Here is a 26,213-nt window from a genome sequence, read left to right on the forward strand (position 1 = left end):
GTCGTAACACACACTGGGATCCATAACACACTCCTTTATAGACGTATTTTTATTAGATAGTGTTACGACATAAATATATATTCTTAGTTCTTATTTTCTGATTAGATTGTTTTGTGTATTTTAATAATAAAGGCCTTTATAAATCCAGACCCAGATGTGAGAAAGAACTAGGTCAGAGGGTGATAGGTCACTTAGCAACAGAGGCTTCAGTAAGGGGAACTTAAGAAACAGGAAGTTTGGTGCAGAGCTGCAGAGTCATATTAGTAAAATACAGGAAACCAGACAGAAAAAGCAGAACTAAGTAACACACACATTAGTCAGACCAGAAGGAGTTGTTTTGATTGAAACTGTGTGTGTCTGTGTGTGACCTATAGCAGAACTATATATACGTATTTTAGCTTGCATTGCTTTTAGAACTGTGGGTGCGTGCTCGTGTCTACCGTTCTCTGTTTCCAGAAATGTACAATAAAAATTATTTTCTGAGCTTCACCACTGTGAGTTGGAAGTCTTTCTCTCTCGCTAAAAGAATCAAAAGAACCGAAATTTAATAATTGGTGCCTTGACCCGTATTCTTTTACGGCTGAGAGGACAAATTTGGCTTAAGGTGCGATCAGAATTGAGGCGAACAGGAGACCTGTCTAAAAAGATTTAAAGGTAGGCAGAGCCTGTTCAAAAAAAAGAAAAGCAAACTGTGCAGATTGGATGAATTCTAAATTATCTGGTCACCAAGTTAATGATCCTTACCGTTAAATTGGCTCAGTAGTGGTGAAATGAAAGTAAATTATAAAATCTGTTAAGTATGACATGCCCATGGTGATTTTCGGTAATATGTGATAAATAAAAAGTAAAGTCTAGGGAATATTTGATGAAAACTTATTGTTGTTAATGCTGGGGTGAATTTTAAAGTTGATGTGACGTGTGCTTAAAGTTGATGTGTTATGTGTGTCAATTGTGTTATCTGAGACAAGGAAAGAGGACCCGAGTATCAGATAAATAAACTGGCGCTTAGAGTCCACAGTGGTGCTTCTAAAGTTATTTAAATTAATCTAAGACTGGAGTTGAACTCCAGGGGTGCAAAAGGTTCGGGGTTGGTTCCCACACTTTACTGCAGACGCGCGTTAGAGACCTGCGGCAACAGGAGAACCCGGGTGATTCCCGTGACCACTGAGGTCGGTCGTTAATAATCAGTGGTCAAGTACCACTTTTGTTGCACCGATTGAACGACAAAGTGGGGCTTGGGTGTGACCATTTCAACGCGGGTGACCGGTAAAGCTTTAAGTAAAGCTTCAGGCACCAGTAGGATACTGAAACGCTGGTTAAGTGGAGCTTCTGGTCAAGCTGCGGGGAGCGCTTTTAAATAGGGCCTAGAAATTTGACCGCTATTGATGATGGCGTTGTTTGACCAGCAAGATGGGCAGACCTGGGCCTTAGAGGCTTTTAAAGTAGTCGAAAAGGTAGGAACGCTGGTACCAGGGAAAGGGAAGACGATGTGATGTTGAGTAATGGAAATGTTGAATACTGAGTAATGGAAATAATGTATCTTGGCATTTGGTGTCTTTATAAATGTGTGAATGTATAAATGAAGTGTAAAATTGTCTTTGGATGAATGATCAAAAGTGTATATTGTTTTGAAAGTCTAATAGAGAAGGGTGTAGCGTGTGTGTGAGAAGATCTGTTAAATGAGAGAGTGAATTGTGCTAAAATGCCATTGAAAAAATTGTGAATGTGTGTGGAAAAACTGTTAATTGGGCTGAAGATTTGTGCCAAAAGAGCTCTGCTAAGCACCCTGAGGATTTTGATGTATTTTTTCCCTGTGTTAATACTGTCCATATTTATATAGCGCTGCAGAACTGTGCCCCCCCCCCCCAGCATGTTTGCACTGAGGAGGAGATGCTCTGTAACTCATTGTACAACCGTATAGTGACAATAAAGCATTCTATTCTATTCTATTCTATTCTATTCTATATGTGCTACCCATTAAAGGGGGTGAAGAAACCAGGAGTAAAGTTTTGGAAGCGGAAACGGGTTAACTCTATAGAGGCTGTTTCCAAAGAGTGACAAAAGTAATGTAGGACCTTTTACCAGAAAAAGCTAATTATATCTTTTTTTTTAGTTCACAGTAGTTATTGAGGCAGTCAGTTAATTATGTTAGCTAATACAATTAGTTAAAAAGGGGGTATGTTACGAAATAAATATATATTTTTAGTGCTTATTTTCTGATTATATTGTTTTATGTATTTTAATAAGAGAGGCCTTTAGAAACCAAGCTCAGACGAGACAAAAACTAGGTCAGAGGGTGACAGGTTGCCCTGGCAACAGACTTTAGAGATGGGAAGTTTAGTGCAGAGCTGCACAGGAAATCAGACACAAAAAAGAAAGAGGAACTAACTGAGTGTGTGTGTGATGTGCTGCAGAAATATAACCATGCTGGGTGCTACTGCATTCAGACCTGAGCTTGTGTCTGCGTGTGCTCGGTCTCCATTTCCGGAAATGTAAAATAAAGATTATTTTTTGAGCTTTGACCACTCTGAGGCCAGTCTGTTTCTGCCACCAAAAGAATTCAAAAGAACTGAATTTAATAAGAGCAAATTGATGCCAATTAAATGTGGTAATCTTAATTACTCAATCGACTTCCCTTCAAAATAACTTCAGAAAAATTGTCACATTTGGGGATCGAGGTTACTAAGTCACACAAGTCATTATATGAAGCTAATTTTGTGAGAACTTTGGATACATTTAAAAATGAGGTTGAATTTTGGAATTCACTCGCACTTTCCTTGATAGTCAGGGTGAATGCTATTGAAATTATCTGCCTCCCCCATCTCCTATATCTTTTTCAAAATATCCCTGTGTATGTGAAAGCTACATTCTTTCAGAAATTGGACTCAGTCCTTCTCCCTTTTATCTGGAATTACAAGAGCCACAGGATAAAAAAGGCACCCCTTTGTAAAGAGAAAATGTATAGTGGCATAGCATTACCAGACTTTAAAAACTACTACTTCACAGCTAATATGCAATAATAATAATAATAATAATAATAATAATAATAATAATACATTTTATTTGAAAGCACCTTTCAGAACACTCAAGGACACTGTACAAGGTAGAATAATAAAAGCAACATAAAAGCAAACAGTTTACACAATCATAAAAGCATAAAACATAAAACAAATTTAAAATAGCAGAGTGGAGAGGTAATGTGGGATAAGCTATTTTGAACAAGTGAGTTTTGAGTTGGGACTTAAAGAGAGAGAAGCAAAAGATATTTCTTAAATCAGGAGGTCGGGAATTCCAGAGTTGAGGAGCAGAGCAGCTGAAAGCCCTGCATGGTGGCAAGACGGTGGGAGGGGACGGAGAGTGAAAGGGAAGAAGTAGATCTGAGACAACGAGATGGGGCGGTGATCTGAACCAGATCAGAGGGATATGGAGCGAGATGATGAATAGCCTTCAATATGTACAAGAGTATTTTGAAATTGATATGGTATTTGACCGGGAGCCAATGAAGCTGCTGCAGGACAGGAGTAATCAAGAAATGGATAGGCTCAACACAACAGGAACTCAGCGTAACTGGCAGTCCACAAATATAATCAAACAGTATATAAGTGACTATGGCCTTTGCGATGCATGGCACTCCCTTCACCCCACCAGTAAGGAATATTCTTTCTTCTCACATGTTCATCACTCCTGCTCTCATCTGGATTATTCTTTGGTCAGCAGCTCACTGCTGAGTGACATTTCAGACACTGAGATTCATCCTATAGCTGTCAGCGATCATGCTTCTGTATCTGTAACACTAATACATAAGATAAACGCTACACCAAGTAAAAACTGGAGATTCAATACATCGCCACTCAAAGATGAAGACTTTATTAAATACTTTAAAAAGGAATGGACTTCATATTTAGACTTTAATGACACTCCCGGAATATCTGCTTCTGTTCTATGGGAAGCAGGAAAAGCTGTGATGAGAGGTAAAAAAAATTTCTTTCTCATCACACAAAAAGAAAGAAGAAAACAAAAATATTCAGGAATTAGAAAAAAAACATCAAATCTTTAGAAGAAGCCTACGCGTCCCACCAAGATCAGGAAACATTGAACAAAATATGCAAAACAAAACTAGAATTAAATGAAACTATTAATAAAAAAACACAATTCCTTATACAAAGACTTCGCTTGCAGAATTTTGAACACAGTAACAAATCAGGTCGATTTCTAGCTAACCAGTTAAAAATAAAGAAAGAAAAAACAACTATATGTGCTGCTAAAGATTTATCGGGGAACACAATATATGACCCTGGAAGAATAAACAACATTTTTAGGGATTTCTATGAAACTTTATCTTCACCACAAATAAACCCATCTAAAAATGAAATTGATTTGTTACTTGACAACGTAACTCTTCCAAAATTACTAGACAGTCAAGCAACTGAACTGGATTCGCCACTGACGCCAAGTGAACTCCAGGAAGCCCTGATAAGTATGCCCAATAATAAGGCTCCAGGTCCAGACGGCTTCCCTGCAGAATTCTACAAAGAATTCTGGACAATTCTGGCACCAGTATTCCACGGCATGTTGCAGGAAATCGAGGAAAATGGCAGACTACCACCAAATATGAATTCTGCCAACATTAGTCTCCTGCTAAAACCAGACAAAGACCCTTTATTTCCCTCAAGCTATCGTCCAATTTCTCTTTTAAATGTAGACCTTAAAATAATCTGCAAAGCTCTCTCAACGAGATTAGAGAAAATAACCCCCCTCTTAATTCATCCTGACCAAACTGGTTTCATAAAAGGTCGGCACTCCTCAACAAACACTCGTAGATTACTTAATTTAATAGACTACTCATACAATAAAAACGTTGAAACCATAATATTATCTCTAGATGCAGAAAAAGCATTTGACAGAGTTAACTGGAAATTTTTATTCGCAACTTTACACAAATTTGGTTTTGGAAACTCTTTTATAAACTGGATAAGAATATTATACAATTCCCCAACAGCTCGTATCAGAACAAATGACCAGACATCCTCCAGCTTCTGTCTCCTGAGGGGCACCAGACAGGGATGCCCACTCTCCCCTTCACTTTTTGCAATTTTTATCGAACCTCTAGCAGCAGCATTTAGACAGGCTACAACAATTAAGGGCATAAAATGTAAGAACATAGAACATAAAATCAGTCTCTATGCGGATGATGTGTTGCTTTTTCTGCAAAACACACAAACCAACCTCTCTGAGGTAATTACTCTAATAAACTGGTTTTCAAGAGTTTCAGATTATTCGATTAACTGGCCAAAATCTACAGTTCTCCCCATTAACTGCTCCTTCCATAATTCTTCCTCTGCCCCACTGCAATCCGGAAATATTAAATATTTAGGTATTAATGTTTCTCCTAAGCTTTCAGACTTAACTAAATTAAACCACATCCCACTTCTAAAGAAAGTAGAAGGCGATCTGACTAGATGGAAATCTTTACCCATATCACTCATGGGAAGGGTCGCCACTATAAAAATGATGATCTTGCCAAAAATAAATTACTTATTTTTGATGATCCCTAACAAACCATCACAAGATTGGTTCAGATCTCTGGATTCATATATTTCCAAATTCCTTTGGAAAGATAAACCCCCGCGCATCAGCTTAAAAACGCTACAAAGAACCAAGGATAGAGGAGGATTAGATCTGCCTAATTTTCACCAATACTTCTTAGCCAACAGGCTTCAGTTCATCTCAGAATGGTTAAAACATACCTTCTTAGTTGAGCCCTGGCTAGATGTTGAACAGGCACTATGCAAGGATCTAGAGATTTCAGACCTACCATTTATTAGCTCAAACATCAAAAGACATGAATGCTTTAAAAGTATCAACATCAGCTTCTCTCTGACAGCATGGTGGGAGTTTCTAAAAATAACGGAGTCTTCACTAATCCCATGCAAACGTACTCCTATCTGGAATAACCCTGACATATTACAAAACAATAATATGATTAATTTCCCAGAATCGAGTTGTAAAGGAATTAAATACTTAGAACATATATTAGAGGGAACAGAATTTATCCCATTTGACAGACTAGTTGCACAATATGGGATCAACAAGAAAAATTTTTTAGAATATCAACAAATTAAATCCATAATAAAAAAGAAATTTAACCTCAGTCAAGTTGAATTACAAACACCACCAAGTGTGGTACATTTCCTTACTCTTAAATCCCCCAAATTATTATCTAAAATATACAGAACACTATCTAAATTAGATGAATCAATATCCCTTCCTATTGCAAAGTGGGAAGCAGATTTATCAGTTAGCTTAGACCAAAACTTCTGGTCTCAGGTATGCTTAAAAACTTTTAAATTGATTAAAAATCCCAGTCTGCAATTAATACAATACAAAATACTACATAGAGTGCACTATACAGGTCATCGGATGTTCAAGATGGGCTTTACATCTTCCAACAACTGCTCACACTGTCAAAGCAATACACCAGACAATTACATTCACGCTCTTTGGTTCTGTCCACCAGTGCAAAAGTTTTGGCGCGAGATATGTGAAGACTTATCAAAGTGTCTGAAATGTAACATTCCAACTTCCCCCTTAGTGTGTTTGTTGGGCAGCTTAGATAATGTCACTTCAGAAAAGAATATCGCCCATATGGTTTTCACTGCCCTATGCATTGCCAAGAAAACTATCCTCATGAACTGGAAAAATAAAAACAATCTTAATTCTAACCAATATAGAAATTATCTATTAGATTACATTAGTTTTGATACAGCCTCTGCCACCACATTAGATCAATTGCTCTGGGCTCCTTTGATCAGCTCCATCACCTAGTGGGGGTGGGGGGGTCATAGTTTGGTTCCGCCTTCAATGTTGTGATTGGTGTGGGGGTAGGGACAGGCTTAGGGCGTCGGGGGGTTCCCCGGAGGCATCTTCCTTGGGGGGCTCAACCCGGGGTAGCGGTCATGTCCGGTTGGGGGCTCTTTTCTGACTATTTCCTCGTGGCTGCGTGCAGCAGGGCTAGGGGAGGGTCTGTGCTGACGGACGTGGGTTACTGACCTGGTAGCCTGTTTGCCCCTGGGTGGGTCCGGGATGGGCGTGAGGTTCTGGGGGCGCTCCGTCTCTGGGCTGGGGCCCTGGCCGGGCCTCGGGGCCTCGGATCCTGGTTTGTGTGTTGCCAGGGTTGTGGGCGGGTGGGTGCCCCTTTCTTTGGCGGGTCGCGGAGTATGGGAGTGCCTACTGGGGTCAGTGGGGGAGCTGGCCCCAGGGAGGGGTCACCTGCCCCTCCCTTCCTTCCCTCCCCATCTCCAGCTGCCTCCCTCTTCCCACTCCACCACAACCACCCACACATGCAGGGCCTTGGAGTAGGGGTATGTCACCAGGGTGCAGAGGAGGCTACTCTGTCCCCTTCTGGCTGCCTCTGCCTCAATAAAATTGAGGCAGAGGCAGCCAGCAGAGTCAGCAGGCACGCCAGTGCAGCCCCCTCTAGCTTCTGCTCGGTGGCTACTGGGCGACCCCTCGTCTGGGGATCTCCTCAGCTCTTCCCAGGAGGGTTGCACGGATGCCCCTCCAGTGGTCCTTCTTGGGCTCTTGCACTCTGGGGCCTCTGGATATCTGGAGCCTGGATCTCCTCCATGCTTGCTGCATGCCCTGGAGGACGGGGCTATGGCCCTCTACACCCTCTAGCAGACCGTGTTCATAGACATAAACTACACCTTTCCTGGCTGCTACTTCAAAGCACGTTGTGCGCTGTCTGTCCTGCGTGCTGCACAACAACATTCAATATTTAGTATTTACTGCTGTTTACACTTAGCTAGATTAATGCGATGGTGTTGTGTTTGGTATGTTTTTTTGCTTGTTTTCTGTTTTTCTCTCAACAGGTGATACAGGAGATTTTTTTTTCTTTATCTTTTTCTGTTTTTCTTTTCCTTCATCTTTCTTTCTCCCTTTCCTATCCCCCAGTCATGTTTGTCCCGTCTGTAACATCTGAAAATAAAATAAAATAAATAATAACAACAAAGGTCGATCAAATGGACTAATACGGCAAGGCCATGATGATCCATTTGGCAAAGTAAATCCACTGGGTATCCCTGTTGGTCTTCAGACAGCAATTCTGACGGCTAAAGAACCAAATGGGACAGGCAAAAAAAATAAAATAAAATAAAAAAAATAAAATACAGAAAGCTGAAAGCAATTGAACATGTACTCATTCTTCTCTTTGTTTTTTTAACATCAGTCTTCCTTTTTCCATATATAATGATGATTTCATTTATTAGGGTAAGAAAAGCAACCATACCTGTGTTAAAAATAATAGAATGTAATGTTCTGTTCATCATTTTATTAAAATAAAAAAAGAAAAGAAAAACTTTATACTGACAGTTAAAAAAAAAAAAAAAAGGACAGGAGTGATGTGGTGGGTAGAGGGGGTCCTGGTGATAATACCGGCAGCAGAATTCTGGAGGTGTTGGAGCTTGTGAATGGATTTTTGAGTAAGACCAAAAAGAAGTGAATTACAATAATCAATCCGAGAAGTAACAAGTAGTGATGGTAAATTTGATTCTTTTTACTGAATCGAGTTTTAATGAGTCACTCACCAAAGTGAGGGTTTTGGGATAATTTGATTCACTGAGTCAGTTGACCAGAGAGTGCAAAAAAATTTACATTTTCACTCAAACTTAATTTGTTTCTCTTTATGTAAATCCCACTGCTATGATGAATGATTAAAAAAACAACTATTTTAAAGAGCAACAAAGAGCAAAAACATTTCTAAAATTAAGCAATTTCCTATCAAAATTGCTTAATAAACATTTATTTTGTTTATTTGTATTTTATTAGTATTTTCCTTAAATGTGTTAAATATATATTTTCTCATCTAAATGTCCACTGAGCTGTGAGCCAGGGGGCGGTAATGCACCTTAACATTGGTTGCCAATCAAGAAGAAGAAGAAGAAGCTGTGAGCCAGGAGGGAGGGGGTGAGTGAGTGATTCGTTCGCTCGCTCTTTGATTCAGCACAGGAGGGAGGGGGTGAGTAGCTCAAATGTGCCTTTGACTGAGGGTTAGGGAACTTGCTTCTCTCTCTTTCTGTGTGTGTGTGTGTGTGTGTGTGTGTGTGTGTGTGTGTGTGTGTGTGTGTGTGTGTGTGAGACACAGAGAGAGACAGAGAGAGAGAGAGAGAGAGAGAGAGAGAGAAAGCCTTTTTATGGGATGATCTCATTGTAAGATTCAAATTCAATATATTTAGACTGGGTGACTGAATTGGATCTTGTGTGTCTCTCTGTGCATGTGTGTTTCCATATGTGTCCATATTTGTGATTGTGTGGCTGTTATAGATTTTTTTGCCGATTTTTTTCATTTAACAAGTATATTTGAGGGACCCTCAGCATGTTCAGCATTTTTTCAGCTGTCCATTTTGCTTTTCCAATTTTTCTGTTTAACTTATTACTATTGTGCTAAATCATACTATTTCTGCTATTTTATAAGATTTGTGCTAAATATTGTATTTCTGATTAATTATAGTTTTTCTACCAAATCATAGTACAGTATTTCTGCTTTTTATAGGATTTGTGCCTAATATAGTTTTTCTGCTAAATTATAGTATTTCTACTAAATGTAGTATTTATGCTTAATCATAGTATTTCTGCTTTTTATAGGATTTGTGCCTAATATAGTTTTTCTGCTAAATTATAGTATTTCTGCCATTTTATAGCATTTGTGCTAAAACATAGTATTAATTTAAAATTACAATATTCATAGTTCATCACAGTGTCTCTGGTAAATCACAGTATTTCTGCTATGTTGTACTATTTTTCTAAATCATAATGTTTCCATAATGTTTAAGTATTTTTGGCTAAATATATTCTTTCTGTTATCTTATACTATTTCTCCTAAATTCTTGTATTTTTGAGAAGTTATCATGCTTCTGGTAAGTTACAATATTTCTGCTAAGTTCTGCTATGCTATTGTATTTCTGCCAAGTTTTATGTTTCCTCTAAGATATTGGAGTTCTGCTAAGTTATTACATTTTAGCAAAGTTCCTCAGTTCCTTCTGCAAAGTTTTTACAATTTCTGCAACTTTTCAGCTTTTTCAGCTAGTTTTTGCAGACAGCTTCAGCTTTAAAGCATCCACACTGCATTTTCGCAGGAAATGCAAATTTTTCTAGTTATCATATCTCGTCCACCTGGGCCTTACACAGAGTTTCTGTCTGATTTCTCAGACTTTATATCTAATTTAGTTCTGAGCTCAGATAAAATAATTATTGTGGGTGATTTTAACATCCATGTAGATGCTAAAAATGACAGCCTCAACATGGCATTTAATCTGTTATTAGACTCAATTGGTTTCTCTCAAAATGTAAAAGAACCCACCCACCACTTTAATCACACTCTAGATCTTGTTTTAACATATGGCATAGAAACTGAACATTTAACAGTGTTTCCTGAAAACCCTCTGCTGTCTGATCATTTCCTGATAACATTTACTTTTACAATAATTGATTACACAGCGGTGGAGAGTAGACTTTATCAAAGTAGATGTCTTTCTGAAAGCACTGTAACTAAGTTTAAGAATATGATCCACCCACTGTTATCATCTCCAATGCCCTGTACCAACACAGAGCAGAGCAGCTATCTGAACGCTACCCCAACAGAGGTCGATTATCTTGTTAATAATTTCACCTCCTCACTACGTACGACTCTGGATACTGTAGCTCCTGTGAAAACTAAGGCCTCAAATCAGAAGTACCTGACTCCGTGGTATAATTCTCAAACACGTAGCCTAAAGCAGATGACTCGTAATCTGGAGAGGAAATGGCGTGTCACAAATCTAGAGGATCATCATTTAGCCTGGAGAAATAGTTTGCTGCTTTATAAGAAAGCCCTCCGCAAAGCCAGAACATCTTACTATTCATCACTGATTGAAGAAAATAAGAACAACCCCAGGTTTCTCTTCAGCACTGTAGCCAGGCTGACAAAAAGTCTTCCTTGACTTCCAGTTGCGCCATAAGATGGCTGCACCGACGAGAGCTCCCAGTCATCTCAGCAAAAATGTTATTATTCATTTTGTACTGCTTTCTATTTCTGTGCATACAGCACGATCATACACTCGGTATGACAGACAAACGATTTTGGAGCTACGTTCGTCACCCAGTTCGGACTTTACAGCGGGTTTCGACTCCGTGGACGCTCTGCTGCCTGGGATCCTTTGTTTACTCGCACGACGTCGAGGGAAAACAAACAGGGGGAAACGCGCTGGAGTTTTGTGCTGAATGCGACAGAGAAACAGCAAGCCACCTCTGCCCAGCATCCTGCTCGCGAATCTCCAGTCTCTTGACAACAAACTTGACGAGCTGCATGCACGGATTAAACACCAACAAGACATCAGGAACTGCTGCGTTCTGGCCTTCACAGAGACATGGCTGGAGCCCAGCGTCCCCGACTGCGGCATCACGCCGGATGGATTCACTGTTTACCGGGGAGACCGAACGAAGGACTAAGGCAAGAAAAGGGAAGGAGGGGTGTGCTTTATGGTTAACTCTTTGTGGGCTAGAGATGTGTGTATCTTAAAAACTTTATTTTAAAAACCTACTGCTCTCAGAGCCTCGAGCTGCTGACCATTAAAGTCAGGCCTTTTTACCTCCTGAGTAAGTTCATTTCTCCTTTCAGCTGTTTACATTCCCCCACATGCTGATAAAGCTAAAGCTATGGACGAACTGTATGACATCACTATTGGACTTGGGAACAAAAATGCAGAAGCTGCCTTTATTGTGCTGGGAGACTTCAACAGAGCCAACATGAAGAAGGTTCTCCCCAAATACTATCAGCACATCTCCTTCCACACAAGAGGTGATCAAACACTGGACCATTGTTAGCTTCAAAGAGTGCTACAAACCCCTCCCCCACAGAGCTTTTGGCAAGGCAGACCATTGTTCCATACTGCTGCTGCCTGCATACAGACTGTGGGATTAAAGAAATTATTTTACTGCCACTATTCATAACTATCATCACTACCATTGCATTAATAACATACAGTAATTTACAGCATTGATATTGCATTCAGATGTTTAAACATATTGGCACCCAATTAGCCTTTATTACAGGTGCAGTTATAACCACTTTAAACTGTTGAGTTTAAATTTACAATCTTAAATGCCTTTGAATGCCTTTTTTATAATCTTAAATGTTTATATGCTGATTATATTGGGTTGTATAAGGAAGGCTCAACTCTTGACAGGAAACAACATGCTTTTGCACCCGAAAGTGAAACTAAGCAGAGTGTAAGTTATTTTGAGGAGTTGTTTGGATGATGCTATTTGAATAACCAGGTTATTCATTATTATCTTTTATTCATTTATATCTTTTGATTAAGCTTTTAGTAGTGGTTCTTGATTAAAACATAACATAATACATATATAGTTTCAGATAGGCTATTACACATATTAGGATGAGCCTCTGTTCTGGTGAACGGTCAGAAGCTTTAGCTCGTGAGATGAGACAGAGTTCGTGTGAGGTCGAGACACACACATACATACACACACACTTACACAGCAGTTAGATTCAGGGGTAGGCGAGAGTTCAAATAATACTTTGGAAAACGCTGTAACTGCAAAATTGTGCCTGCATAAGTGACAAGTTTGTTGTAGGACGTGCTGCTGATGTTCCAGACGATAAGCGAGCGTCTGGCAGCGACAGGAAACACCTGGCTTGGAGGCGAAGAAAATTTTCTTTTCTAACTGTGTCAAAAGTTGCTAACAGAACATTTGTGGTTTTGAAAATGCATGTATTGTATCTGTGTTGACGTATGAAGGGGGCGTCATAAATCCTACCCTGATGCTTTAAAACAATGGATGTGTAGTTCTGGGGGCGGAGATCTACAGCTGGTGTGTGAAGTGTACATCTCCCCACGCTGCGTGTGTTTCATTAAAATCATTGTTTGACCAACTCTGCTGGACCATCGTTGTTTTTGTACTCACCCTCAATATTTGAACCCTTAACAAGACCAAGGCTGAAGCAGGAAAAACCAGCTTCCAGGGTCATCTACAAATGGGACAATGAGGCTGAGGAGGTCCTACAGGACTGCTTTGACACAACTGACTGGCAGATATTTGTGGATGCAGCTGATGGCAACATCAATGAAGTCACAGACTCTGTCATTGGATATATTGGAAAGTGCATGGATGATATCATCACAAAAACCACTGTCTGCATATATCCAAATCAGAAACCCTGGGTAAATAAAGACGTTCGCGCCAAGCTAAAAGTGCGGAGCTCTGCCTTTAACTCCGGGGATGCTGATGCATATAAAGCAGCCAGGTACGACCTCCGGAAGTCCATAAAAAAGGCCAGAAAGGACTACAGGGACAAAATGGAGTCCAGCTACCACAGCTTTGACACCAGGCGACTGTGGAATGGACTGACTGCATCACTGACTACAAGAAGGTCAACACAGTCAGTGTTCAGCCCACTGCATCTCTCGCAGACGAGCTCAACAACTTCTATGCTCGTTTTGACGCAGACAACAGCTGGCAGAGGTGTTCACCAACATCTTCAACCTCTCCCTGAGACAGTCAGTGGTCCCCACGTCCCTCAAAGCATCCCCCATCATTCCTGTTCCCAAAAAATCAGTGGTCTCCTGTCTGAATGACTACCGTCCTGTTGCACTGACATCCGTCATCATGAAGTGCCTGGAGCGGCTGGTCAAAGGTCACATCTGCTCCTCCCTCCCTGACACACTGGACCCTCTTCAGTTTGCCTACTGGACAAACAGAGCCACAGAGGATGCCATCGCCCTGGCAACGCACACCACCCTCACTCACCTGGAAAAAGGGAATACATATGCAAGGATGCTCTTCATCGACTACAGCTCGGCATTTAACACCATCATGCCCTCAAAACTTGCTTTGTAGCTCGTCAACCTTGGGCTGGGAACACCGATCTGCAGATGGATTCTAAACTTCCTCACAAACAGGCCCCAGGTGGTGAGAGTTGGTAAGCACACCTCCTCACCACTCATCCTAAACACAGGTACGCCACAGGGTTGTGAGCTTAGCCCCCTCCTATATTCCCTGCTCACACACGACTGTGTTGCCAAACACGATTCCAACATCATCATCAAGTTTGCGGATGACACAACCATCATAGGCCTCATCACAGACAATGATCAGACGGCCTATAGAGAGGAGGTGATGGTGCTGTACGAGTGGTGTCTGGAAAATAACCTGACTCTCGACCAGTCAGGGAACACCAGCCCATCCACATAAACAGTGTCAAGGTCGAAAGGGTCAGCAGCTTCAAGTTCCTTGGAGTCAACATCACCGAGACTTCTCCTGGACCCTTCACACAGACACTGCTTCACACAGACACTGCTATCAGGAAAGCTCGCCAGCGGCTTTACTTCCTGAGAAGGCTGAGGAAGTTTGGCATGAACGCCAACATCACCTCAAATTTTTACAGGTGTGCAATCGAGAGCTTGCTGATGAGCTGCATCACAGTTTGGTACGGAAGCTGCTCTGCCAGCAGCCGTAAATCACTACAGAGGGTGAAGGCAGCAGAGCACATCACTGGCACGAGGCTTCCTGCCATTCAGGACATTTATCTCCAGCGTTGCCTCCGTAAAGCTCACAGCATCATCAAGGACCACAGCCACCCAGCACATCAGCTGTTCTTGTTACCATCTGGCAGACGTTACAGGAGTCTGTCTGCTTGGACTACAAGACTTAAACACAGTTTCTACCATCAACCACAACACTTAAACACACAAACAACACAGTCCACAGGACGCACTCAGAAGCTACTCTGTTTAATCTGCACTGGTCACTTCACTTTATTTATTTATATTTTAAAAAGTGCAATACTGTAACAACTGCCACAAAAAAAACCTTTTGTACTGTTTAGTTTGTACTGCTGCTCATTCCTGTGCAATATCCCATCTGCTCCCCCCCCCCCCTCCAATTCCTATTTAAGATTTTCTTTATTTAATAACTAGTGTGTACATATATATATATATATATAAAACACCCAGCACGCCCCTGCGGGCGGTTTATCCTTCAAGCTCGGGTCCTCTACCAGAAGCCTGGGAGCTTGAGGGTCCTGCGCAGTATCTTAGCTGTTCCCAGGACTGCGCTCTTCTGGACAGCGATCTCCGATGTTATTCCCGGGATCTGCTGGAGCCACTCGCCTAGCTTGGGAGTCACCGCACCTAGTGCTCCGATTACCACGGGGACCACCGTTACCTTCACCCTCCACATCCTCTCGAGCTCTTCTCTGAGCCCTTGGTATTTCTCCAGCTTCTCGTGTTCCTTCTTCCTGATATTGCTGTCATTCGGAACCGCTACATCGATCACTACGGCCGTCTTCCTCTGTTTGTCTACCACCACTATGTCCGGTTGGTTAGCCACCACCATTTTGTCCGTCTGTATCTGGAAGTCCCACAGGATCTTAGGTCGGTCATTCTCCACCACCCTTGGGGCATCTGCCATTTTGACCTCGGGACTTCCAGGTTATACTCGGCACAGATGTTCCTGTACACTATGCCGGCCACTTGGTTATGGCGTTCCATGTATGCCTTGGCTGCTAGCATCTTGCACCCTGCTGTTATGTGCTGGATTGTCTCTGGGGCATCTTTACACAGCCTGCACCTGGGGTCTTGCCTGGTGTGATAGACCCCAGCCTCTATGGATCTTGTACTCAGAGCTTGTTCTTGTGCTGCCATGATTAGTGCCTCTGTGCTGTCTTTCAGTCCAGCTTTGTCCAGCCACTGGTAGGATTTCTGGATATCAGCCACCTCCTCTATCTGCTGGTGGTACATACCATGCAGGGGCCTGTCCTTCCATGATGGTTCCTCGTCTCCCTCCTCTTTCTTGGGTTTCTGCTGCCTGAGGTATTCACTGAGCACTCGGTCAGTTGGGGCCATCTTCCCAATGTATTCTTGGATGTTCATTGTCTCATCCTGGACTGTGGTGCTGACAGTCACCAGTCCCCGGCCTCCTTCCTTCCGCTTAGCGTACAGCCTCAGGGTGCTGGACTTGGGGTGAAACCCTCCATGCATGGTAAGGAGCTTTCTTGTCTTTATGTCAGTGGCTTCTATCTCCTCCTTTGGCCAGCCTATTACCCCAGCAGGGTACCTGATCACGGGCAGGGCGTACGTGTTGATGGCCCGGATCTTGTTCTTACCATTCAGCTGACTCCTCAGGACTTGCCTGACCCTCTGCAGGTACTTGGTGGTTGCAGCCTTTCTAGCGGCCTCTTCATGGTTCCCATTCGCCTGCGGGATCCCCAGGTACTTGTAACTGTCCTCTATGTCTGCAATGTTGCCTTCTGGTAGTTCAATCCCCTCAGTTCTGACTACCTTCCCTCTCTTTGTTACCATCCGACTACACTTCTCCAGTCCGAACGACATTCCAATGTCATTGCTGTATAGCCTGGTAGTGTGGATCAGTGAATTGATGTCTCGTTCACTCTTGGCATACAGCTTGATGTCATCCATGTACAGGAGGTGGCTGACAACTGCTCCGTTCCGTATCCGTAGCCAGTCTTGTTAATGATCTCACTGAGGGGGTTCAGGCCTATGAAGAACAGCAGTGGGGACAGAGCATCTCCTTGGTAGATCCCGCACTTGATGGTGACTTGTGCTATGGTGACTTGGTGTTGGAGTTGGGGAGTCAATGGGGAGTCCACATCCCCATTGAGTTCCTGATGAAGGCTCTTAGGGTCCCATTGATCTTGTACAGTAGCTGGTGTTTTGCACTTCTGGTATTTTTGCCAATTCCTTTCTGTGTCCCACTCATGTATTGACCCATGTGCCTGTTCATCTTAGCCGATATGATGCCTGACAGGAGCTTCCATGTAGTACTGAGGCAGGTTATTGGTCGGTAGTTGGAGGGGACCGGTCCCGTCTTGGGGTCCTTGGGGATCAGGACCGTCCGACCTTCGGTTAGCCATTCCGGGTGTCTCTCGTTAACTAGCTGCCAGACGCTCGTGGAGTGCAGTCAGCTTCTTTAGCCAGTAAGCGTGAGCCATGTCGGGCCCTGGTGCTGTCCAACTCTTCATACTGGAGACCCTTTCTTGGATATCTGCCATTGTGATGGTTACTGGACCCTGTTCAGGGAGGTCGCTGTGGTCTGCCCTCAGATCCACTAGCCACTGAGCATTGCCGTTATGGGTTGCGTCCTTCTCCCATATGCTCTTCCAGTATTGTTCTGTCTCCAGCCTTGGTGGTGCTGTTTTCTTATTGTTATTGTTCCCTTGCCACTGAGAGTACAGCTTTGCTGGTTCTGTGGAGAACAGCTGGTTTATTCTCCTGCCTTCTATCTCTCTGGTGTACCTCCTCAAGCGGCTGGCCAAGGCTGTGAGTCTTTGCTTGGCAGTTTCCAAGGCCTCAGGTATGGACAGCTTGCTGTATTTCTTATGCATCTTGCCCTTCTCCATGGAGGGTACTGCCCCTTGTGGCTGTTCAACTTGTAGCCAAGCATCTCACTGATCACTGCTGCCGTATTGTAGGTCAGTTCCTCTCGCACTCAACAGTCCTATCGCACTTGGGGCTATGTACCCAATCTCGGGTGGGGGTGATGATATCTCCCCCCTGACCTGGCGTCCTGTTGGAACACTGAGCTACTAGTTGTTTTGCCGTCATTGTGGATGTTGGTATCGAAGAATCCATAGGTCCGTCATCCTATTCATGTAGCCCCTTCCGCCGGGGTTACTTGCGTAGTAGCATTCCAACAACGCCCTGTTTTCGTCTCTTGCCCACCGATGCCTTCTTGTTCCAGTAGCCCACTTTTCAGCCAGCATGCCTTCATATTTATCTGTCTCGCTCATGTCTGCGGTAGGCTCGCTTAGCATAGGGGGTCTAGCCTTAGGATACTAAGGATACTTACTGGATACAGACACCCCAGGCAGGAATCGAACTTGCGATCCTGGGTTCCAAAGGCATGTAGTCTAACCACTACATACTAAAACTCCAAAAATTTGAGTCTGCAACTGCAGGTAAGCTTGATCAATGCCTGGTGGATTGTATAAAAGAAAAGCATGCTGTTGGTTTTTTATATGAGATATTACAGTCACTGTGACAGAAGGATACGGGTAAAATAAAATCAGCTTGAGAAAGGGTAAGAGGCTCGGAAATTCAGAATGATATCTGGGCTAAAGGGCTACATTATGTTAATTCATGCTCTATCAACGCGCAACATAGGTTAATTCAGTTTAAAATTATTCACAAATTGCACTACTCAAAGACAAGATTACATGAGATATTTCCTGAAACGTCACCAATTTCTGATAAATGTCAATGTGCAGAAGCTGATCTGCTTAAAAGTGTTGTAATGTGTACCAAGTTACAATGTTTTGGGGTTTCTGTGTTTTACTTTTTTTCCAAACTTTTTGATGTGCAATTAGACCCTGACCCCATTTTGATTCTTACTGGACTGTCGGAACAATCTGAAAAACTTAAGCGTGCACAGACTTCCCTCCTGTCCTATGGCCTAATGTTTGCAAAGAGACTGATTTTCCTGCTATGGAAGGGATAGGAAGTGCCCTCTCTGAAAACCTTGATTTCAGGACTGACAGATACTCTTAATCTGGAAAGGATCTGCCTATTATAAATGACAAACTGGACGACTTGGATCAGATTTGGAGGCCACTCATTGAGTATCTGGAAATTATGAACAAAAGAGAGTTTATGTGATCTTCACCATAGGTTAAAACAAGCTGATAGCACTCTGGGATAAGGGAATGGTGTGGGGAGGGAGGGGTGGGGTGGGTTGTCCCCCCCCCCCTTGTTTTTTGGTCACCCTTTTTGGTACTTTTCACTGTCTTGTTTGCTTTAATAGTTAATTATATGTTATTGACTGGAAACAGGCAATTTGGATTTTGCATCAATCCTGCTTATTACAGAGAAACTACCATGTGTGTTTCTATGTAATAATCAAAAGTTTTAAACACAACAGTTACATTCTGTATTATTGCATTATGTATTATATGGTAACAAGATACAAACATGCTAAAACATCAGCCAGTAGCACCTTATTATTGTAATGAGATTATTCCAAGTAAAACTGTATAAACATGTAAAGATACAAAGTCACAGACATTATTTCCCTATTTCACACAGGTTATCATATTGTTACCCAAGTATTACGATACTCTTACTAACTGCTTTTACCTCGTGGACATCTCTTTATTTACACATTATTACTCCGAGTATTTGGGTCCAGTTACATCAATTTCCGTGTAATGTTACTCAACTGTAACCACTGTTATTCCTACGAATTTCAAATAGGAGGCATCAATAGTGTGGAACAAAAGTAAGAAAGAAAAAGGTTTTATAAAGACTGGCACTGCTGTATTTTATTACTGTTGGAGATGTTGTGGTACCTGTTTCTCTTATCTTCTTTAAAATCAAGTTGGTGACCTTCATCACATCATCAGTATATGTCTCCATGATCAAATCCACTGTCTCCAGTTCATCTGCTGTCTCCAGTTGGGACTGTTTGATGGCTGGAAAACCACCAAGTACCTGAGGATCCTGAAGACACCTGTGGAAGGCTTTCAGCTTCTCCTCACCCAACTCCTCCAAAATATCCAGCAGCTGTTCATCTACAGACGTCTCCATCTTTCTCTATAAAAACAGGAGAGGACATTTTCAATGCAAAGGCCAACATGGAATAGTGTGTCCCATGTGACTCATCAACAGTTTTCACACATTACACCCTGGTCTGTTTCTGATATGTGATTTATGACCCTCTGTTTTTAATCCTCAGTTCACCATCATATTTTAACACAGAAGGAAGATACAATGGTCTCTGTCAGGACCCTGGAAACAATCACACAAAAAAAAAACTATTATAAAAAAATGGCCCTCTATTTGTTTTTGTTGTTATCATAAAATAGTTTTACGTGCTGACAGGTTGCTTCGTATTTGTGTATGGAGTAGCATGCCCGCATGAGTCCTCAGCACAACAATAATTTTACACGATTGTAAAGTTTATGCTTGTAGATCAGAATCAGAATCAGAATCAGAATACTTTATTGATCCCTGGGGAAATTATTTTTTTGTTACAGTGCCCCATTATAAACCAACATAAACCAACATTAAGACAAGACAGACAATACGCTAACTAAGAATAGCACAATATATACATATATATATACATAAGTCACTCATTAAAAGATCATGTCATATACAATTTCAACTCTACATGACGTCTCAATTTTTATTCTGTTTTTGAACCATCATCTAAACACTTCTGATAGAGACAGGCAGCAAACATCAGCAGCAGTGATTAATGGTCTCACAGTGCCCTGTAGAGAAACGGAGGTGTAATATATCACACACTGTACCAGAGGGAGAAGCTGTGTGGATTTCGGTTAACTGGTGGGTCTAAACTGGCTGCTGATGTGAGCGAGATGAGTGCTCAAAGTGTTCAGGATAAAGTGCTGTATTGTATGAATGTGGACTGTGATCAAAGTGCTCTGAGAGGTTAGAAAGAATTGCTCTGTGTGAATAGAAGTACATTATAGTATATTACAAATATGTACAAAGTCCTCTGTAAAACCTTCAAGGTGTAAAGAAGGTGAGGTGAAGGTGTAAAGATCAGGACAAATTCTCCACAAACACAAATCTTATGATGCATTTGTCTTATATGTGTTTTTAGAATGTGATGTCTGAGAGCTGCAGTGGTTCTGATAAAGCGTGAGCAGTCTGAGATGTCAGTGAGCAGTAACAAGGAGAAAATGTTTGCTGCCTGTTGAACAGAAACACTTTCCTAGACAATTGAAAGCTGAATGATCAGAGAGACTTACAGCAGTGACGCTGAGTCCTGGTTCTCCTCACAGATCCAAGAGTTCACAGAGTGGAGCTGAAGACTTCACTTCACCTGAGCTGGATCACCTCACAGGCAAACACTGACACAATAAGTCTCAGAACTTCCTGTCGAGCACAGCAGGCTCCACCTCAGCCTCTAAAACCTGAATGTTGACTTCTTGGAACAAACTGGTTTGATCTGTTTGTGTTTCCAGTTAAAGGGAGGGACAGTGTCACTTACACACTTAAAACTGTTTTATAAAACACTTGTGAACAAACACTGGAAGAAGACATCCAAAATCCAGCACTTGGGATCTGTTGTGGTACAAGTACTGCACCACCACTGAGTTAGTGTTTGTATAAATCAGAATCAGAATCAGAATCAGAAAGGGGTTTATTGCCAAATGTTGAGCAGGTTTACAACATTAGGAAATTGCTGCGGTGCTTCAGTGCAAACATAGTGTCATAAAAATATAAAAATAAGAATAAGAATTAAAAGTGCTACGTAGAAAGATATGTGCATGAGATATACATGAGATATATACATGAGAATAAGAATTAAGAGTGCTACGTAGAAAGATATATACATGAGTGCAGGTGGTGATCAGTGCCAAACATGGAATGATGCAGTGACACAGCGTAGGGTCATGTGTTAGTGGCGGGGACAGTCATGTGGTTATTGTTCATGTGTCCAACAGCAGAGGGGAAGAAACTGTTCTTGTGGCGAGAGGTTCTGGTGCGAATGGACCGGAGCCTCCTGCCTGAGGGGAGCAGGTCAAACAGACTGTGTCCAGGGTGAGAAGGGTCATCTGAGATCCGAGCTGCACGCCGCAATGTCCTGGAGGTGTACAGGTCCTGCAGAGATGGGAGTCTGCAGCCAATCACCTTCTCAGCAGAGCGCACAACACGCTGCAGTCTCTGTTTGTCCCTGATAGTGGCTCCAGCGTACCACACGGTGATGGAGGAGGTGAGGATGGACTCGATGATTGCAGTGTAGAACTGCATCATCGTCCGTGTTGGCAGGTTGAATTTCTTCAGCTGCCTCAGGAAGTACATCCTCTGCTGGGCTTTCTTGATGACGGAGGTGATGGTGGGCTCCCACTTCAGGTCCTGGGTGATGGTGGTACCCAGGAAGCGGAATGAGTCCACAGAGGTGATGGGGGTGTCAGTCAGGATGATGGGGGGGAGTGGGGCTGTGTGCTTCCTGAAGTCCACAATAATCTCCACTGTCTTCTGGGCATTCAGCACCAGGTTGTTGTGGCTGCACCAGGACACCAGACGTTCAACCTCCCTCCTGTAGGCAGACTCGTCCCTGTCCGAGATGAGCCCAATAACGGTGGTGTCATCTGCAAACTTGATTAGCTTGACAGACTGGTGGGTGGAGGTGCAGCAGTTGGTGTACAGGGAGAAGAGCAGAGGAGAAAGAACACAGCCCTGAGGGGAGCCGGTGCTGATGGTCCGGGAGTCCGAGACATTCTTTCCCAGCCTCACATGCTGCTTCCTGTCCGTCAGGAAGTCAGTGATCCACCGGCAGATGGGATCAGGCACATTCATCTGGGAAAGCTTGTCTCGGAGATGGTCTGGAAGGATGGTGTTGAAGGCAGAGCTGAAGTCCACAAACAGGATCCTGGCGTAGGTTCCTGGGGAGTCCAGATGCTGCAGGATGAAGTGTAGGGCCATGTTGATGGCGTCGTCTACAGACCTGTTGGCTCTATATGCAAACTGCAGGGGTCCAGGAGGGGGGCCGTGAGGGTCCTGAGATGGGAGAGAACTAGGCGCTCAAATGACTTCATGACCACAGATGTCAGAGCCACGGGTCTGTAGTCATTTAGTCCAGTGATCCTAGGTTTCTTGGGGACAGGGATTATGGTAGAGGACTTGAAGCAGGAAGGCACATGACATGCCTGCAGTGAAGAGTTGAAAATGCCAGAAAACACTGGGGCCAGGTCGTTTGCACAGTGTCTGAGGGTGGCAGGAGACACACCGTCTGGGCCGGGAGCTTTCCGAGCATTCAGACTCTTAAACTGCTTCCTCACATCTGCTTCATGAATATGAAGAGTTGTGGTGGGAGGAGGTGGTGTGAAATCCTCTTTTGTGTGGGGTGAGGAGGGGGGTGTTGTAGGTGAACAGTTTGAAGGTGGTGATGGCTCTATGGAGGGGGGAGAGGTGGGGGAATGAGTGTCCAAAGTGTCTCTATTGTTGGGGCCGTTGGAGGTGTGAAGGCTGCCTGATGGCTCGTCAAAACGGCAGTAGAAGTCGTTGAGGGTGTTGGCCAAGAGCAAGTCATCAGTGGAGTGGGGGGTTTTAGGCTTGTAGTTTGTGATATTCCTAAAACCTTTCCACACAGAGGCCGAGTCATTCTCTGAGATCTGCTGCTGCATCTTCTCAGAGTGCTGATGTTTAGCAATGTCCACTTCTTTAGTGAACCTGTACTTGGCCTCTCTGTAGCAGTCCCTGTCTCCGCTTCTGAACGCCTTTCTCTTTTCCAGCCACAGCTTTTTGAGTTTAGGAGTAAACCAGGGTTTGTCATTGTTATAACTCACCCTGGTGCGTGATGGCACAATGCTGTCCTCACAGAAGTGGATATAGGAGGTGACAGTGTCCGTAAACTCGTCCAAGCTGTTAGAAGCAGCCTTCAATGTGGTGAAGCAAAGCCAAAAAGAAAACCCCACCATCATGTGTATAAAAATACTTATTGGATAAATAATGAAAGAATCAGCACAACATACCAAAGAAAGAAAAATGAGGTCAGGGCCTCAGACAGAAATGATAAAGATATAAAACATGACAGTTGTATATGAACACAGGTCTGAACAGGTTGGTCCTGATCTGCTCATTAAAATCTGCATTATCTCGCTTTTTAATCTTTAATCACTGGTGAAATAAAGCTGCTTTGTTTGATGATGATTGATGTGGTTGTGTTTCCTGCTTTCAGTCTTCCAAGGAAATTTTCAGACTAGAAATACTAGAAACCGCCTGCAACACAGTTTCAGTTGGCAGCGCCCCTGCTCTTTGTGAAACAACAACAACATGTTATTTAACAGACCTGTAAAAAGACTAACACAAACCAAGAGTTTAACTTCAAAACTGAATTAAACACATTTTAATTCGGACTTTTCAAAGGTGTCAGGGTTACTTTGTCCATAGTTTAAAACATATTTCCATTCTTCTTTATCTATCCTGGGAGTTTCTGCAAAACCTGAATGAGCAGAAGAATGTTCAGTTACAGCTCCAGGCTTCTCAGCTTTAACCCCTGCATGAGTGACAGTCAAGTATCACTCCTCAGGCTCCTTTCAGACTACGTGGCTTGCTCAAACTGAAAGAAGTCAACTTGTTGGTGCAAAAAGGTGATTAGCTGAAAACTTCGCATATCTCAAAATGGTGTGCAGTGTGTCCTTAAAGATCTGAGAAAGAATAGAATAGAGTAAAATAGCTTTTTATCGTCATTTACAAATACAATGAAATTTTGAGTGCTCCACACCAACTGTGCCAGGATAAAATATAAATATTAGAAAGCTCTGCTGACAATGACACACCCGTTTTCACCCCTGGGCCCGTGTGATTAGGCAGAGGATCAATAGTGGCTCCACAACCCTCTTAAGGACACTCCCAACAGGCCTTAAAAATCTGGGACTCTCCACCAAATGTTCTCAGAAATGAAGAAGCTTCTCGGACAAAAATTAATGACGTTCAGTCTTTTCCTTCCAAGCTCCTGAGATCACCATGACCTGGGTGACTGAGAACCACAGACATCAATAAAACCACACATGAGTGATGGTAACTGGTAAATATTAACGTTTAATAAGTTGAGTTCATGTTTTTATCAGTTTCCAATACTGTTCCTCTGATTCAGGATTATGTGTGTGCATTGTGTGTGTTTAATTCAGTTTTGAAGTTAAACTCTTGGTTTGTGTTAGTCTTTTTACAGGTCTGTTAAATAACATGTTGTTGTTGTTTCACAAAGAGCAGGGGCGCTGCCAACTGAAACTGTGTTGCAGGCGGTTTCTAGTATTTCTAGTCTGAAAATTTCCTTGGAAGACTGAAAGCAGGAAACACAACCACATCAATCATCATCAAACAAAGCAGCTTTATTTCACCAGTGATTAAAGATGAAAAAGCGAGATAATGCAGATTTTAATGAGCAGATCAGGACCAACCTGTTCAGACCTGTGTTCATATACAACTGTCATGTTTTATATCTTTATCATTTCTGTCTGAGGCCCTGACCTCATTTTTCTTTCTTTGGTATGTTGTGCTGATTCTTTCATTATTTATCCAATAAGTATTTTTATACACATGATGGTGGGGTTTTCTTTTTGGCTTTGCTTCACCACATTTATACAAACACTAACTCAGTGGTGGTGCAGTACTTGTACCACAACAGATCCCAAGTGCTGGATTTTGGATGTCTTCTTCCAGTGTTTGTTCACAGTGTTTTATGAAACAGTTTTAAGTGTGTAAGTGACACTGTCCCTCCCTTTAACTGGAAACACAAACAGATCAAACCAGTTTGTTCCAAGAAGTCAACATTCAGGTTTTAGAGGCTGAGGTGGAGCCTGCTGTGCTCGACAGGAAGTTCTGAGACTTATTGTGTCAGTGTTTGCCTGTGAGGTGATCCAGCTCAGGTGAAGTGAAGTCTTCAGCTCCACTCTGTGAACTCTTGGATCTGTGAGGAGAACCAGGACTCAGCGTCACTGCTGTAAGTGTCTCTGATCATTCAGCTTTCATTTGTCTTGGAAAGTGTTTCTGTTCAACAGGCAGCAAACATTTTCTCCTTGTTACTGCTCACTGACATCTCAGACTGCTCACTCTTTATCAGAACCACTGCAGCTCTCAGACATTAAACAGGTTCTAACAGTTTTTCAGTTTTTCTTTACTGCAAATGCAAATGCAACATGTTTTTCCTTTACTTAACCAGATTCTTACTCTGGATCACATTACATTGGCCTCCAGTAACACTGTGAGGAACGTTGGAGTCATTTTTGAACAGGATGTGTCCTTCAATGCCCATATTAAACAAATATGTAGGAATGCTTTCTTCTATTTGTGCAAAATCTCTAAAATTAGAAATATCCTGTCTCAGAGTGATGCTGAAAAACTAGTTCATGCATTTATTACTTCTATTATACTATATCCTCGCATGTGATTGGCCACAATATGGAGGGATTAGAGACCGGCCCACCAGGTATTATAGGAAAAGTCATAAAGCCTTTGAATGAAAACAACCGCTGTTGTGACAGTGATGTACACTGTCTTGTTGGTATATGTATGATTTCTATAGATTTGACATCAGATAAAAACTTGATACAGATAAATATTTGATAAAAGTGAGACATTTTAAATGAGAATAAGAAAGAAAAGTATTTCTTTGTGCCCCCCTTTTCCTGTTAATGCCACACCTGCCCCCCTGGCAAAACTTTGCTAGAC

The 26,213-nt window shown here is 42.4% G+C and overlaps 2 protein-coding genes across 2 annotated transcripts in view; both read right to left on the reverse strand.

The window, feature by feature from the left end:
• LOC146634245 (protein NLRC3-like) overlaps positions 1 to 19,595 on the reverse strand; it is a 43,290-nt gene extending 23,695 nt beyond the window's left edge. The window contains exon 1 of the mRNA XM_085375454.1: positions 19,358 to 19,595. Coding sequence (XP_085231580.1) covers positions 19,358 to 19,595 — 238 coding nt within the window. The remainder of the gene's footprint in view (positions 1 to 19,357) is intronic.
• The window catches only part of LOC146634242 (uncharacterized), a 241,186-nt gene that overhangs the window by 49,239 nt on the left and 165,734 nt on the right, over positions 1 to 26,213 (reverse strand). The window lies entirely within an intron of this gene.

The sequence above is a fragment of the Diplotaxodon limnothrissa genome, linkage group LG3 (genome assembly GCF_057381915.1).
Source record: "Diplotaxodon limnothrissa isolate DT_005_m linkage group LG3, D_limnothrissa_male_GT1.1, whole genome shotgun sequence".
Classification (NCBI taxonomy): Eukaryota; Metazoa; Chordata; class Actinopteri; order Cichliformes; family Cichlidae; genus Diplotaxodon; species Diplotaxodon limnothrissa.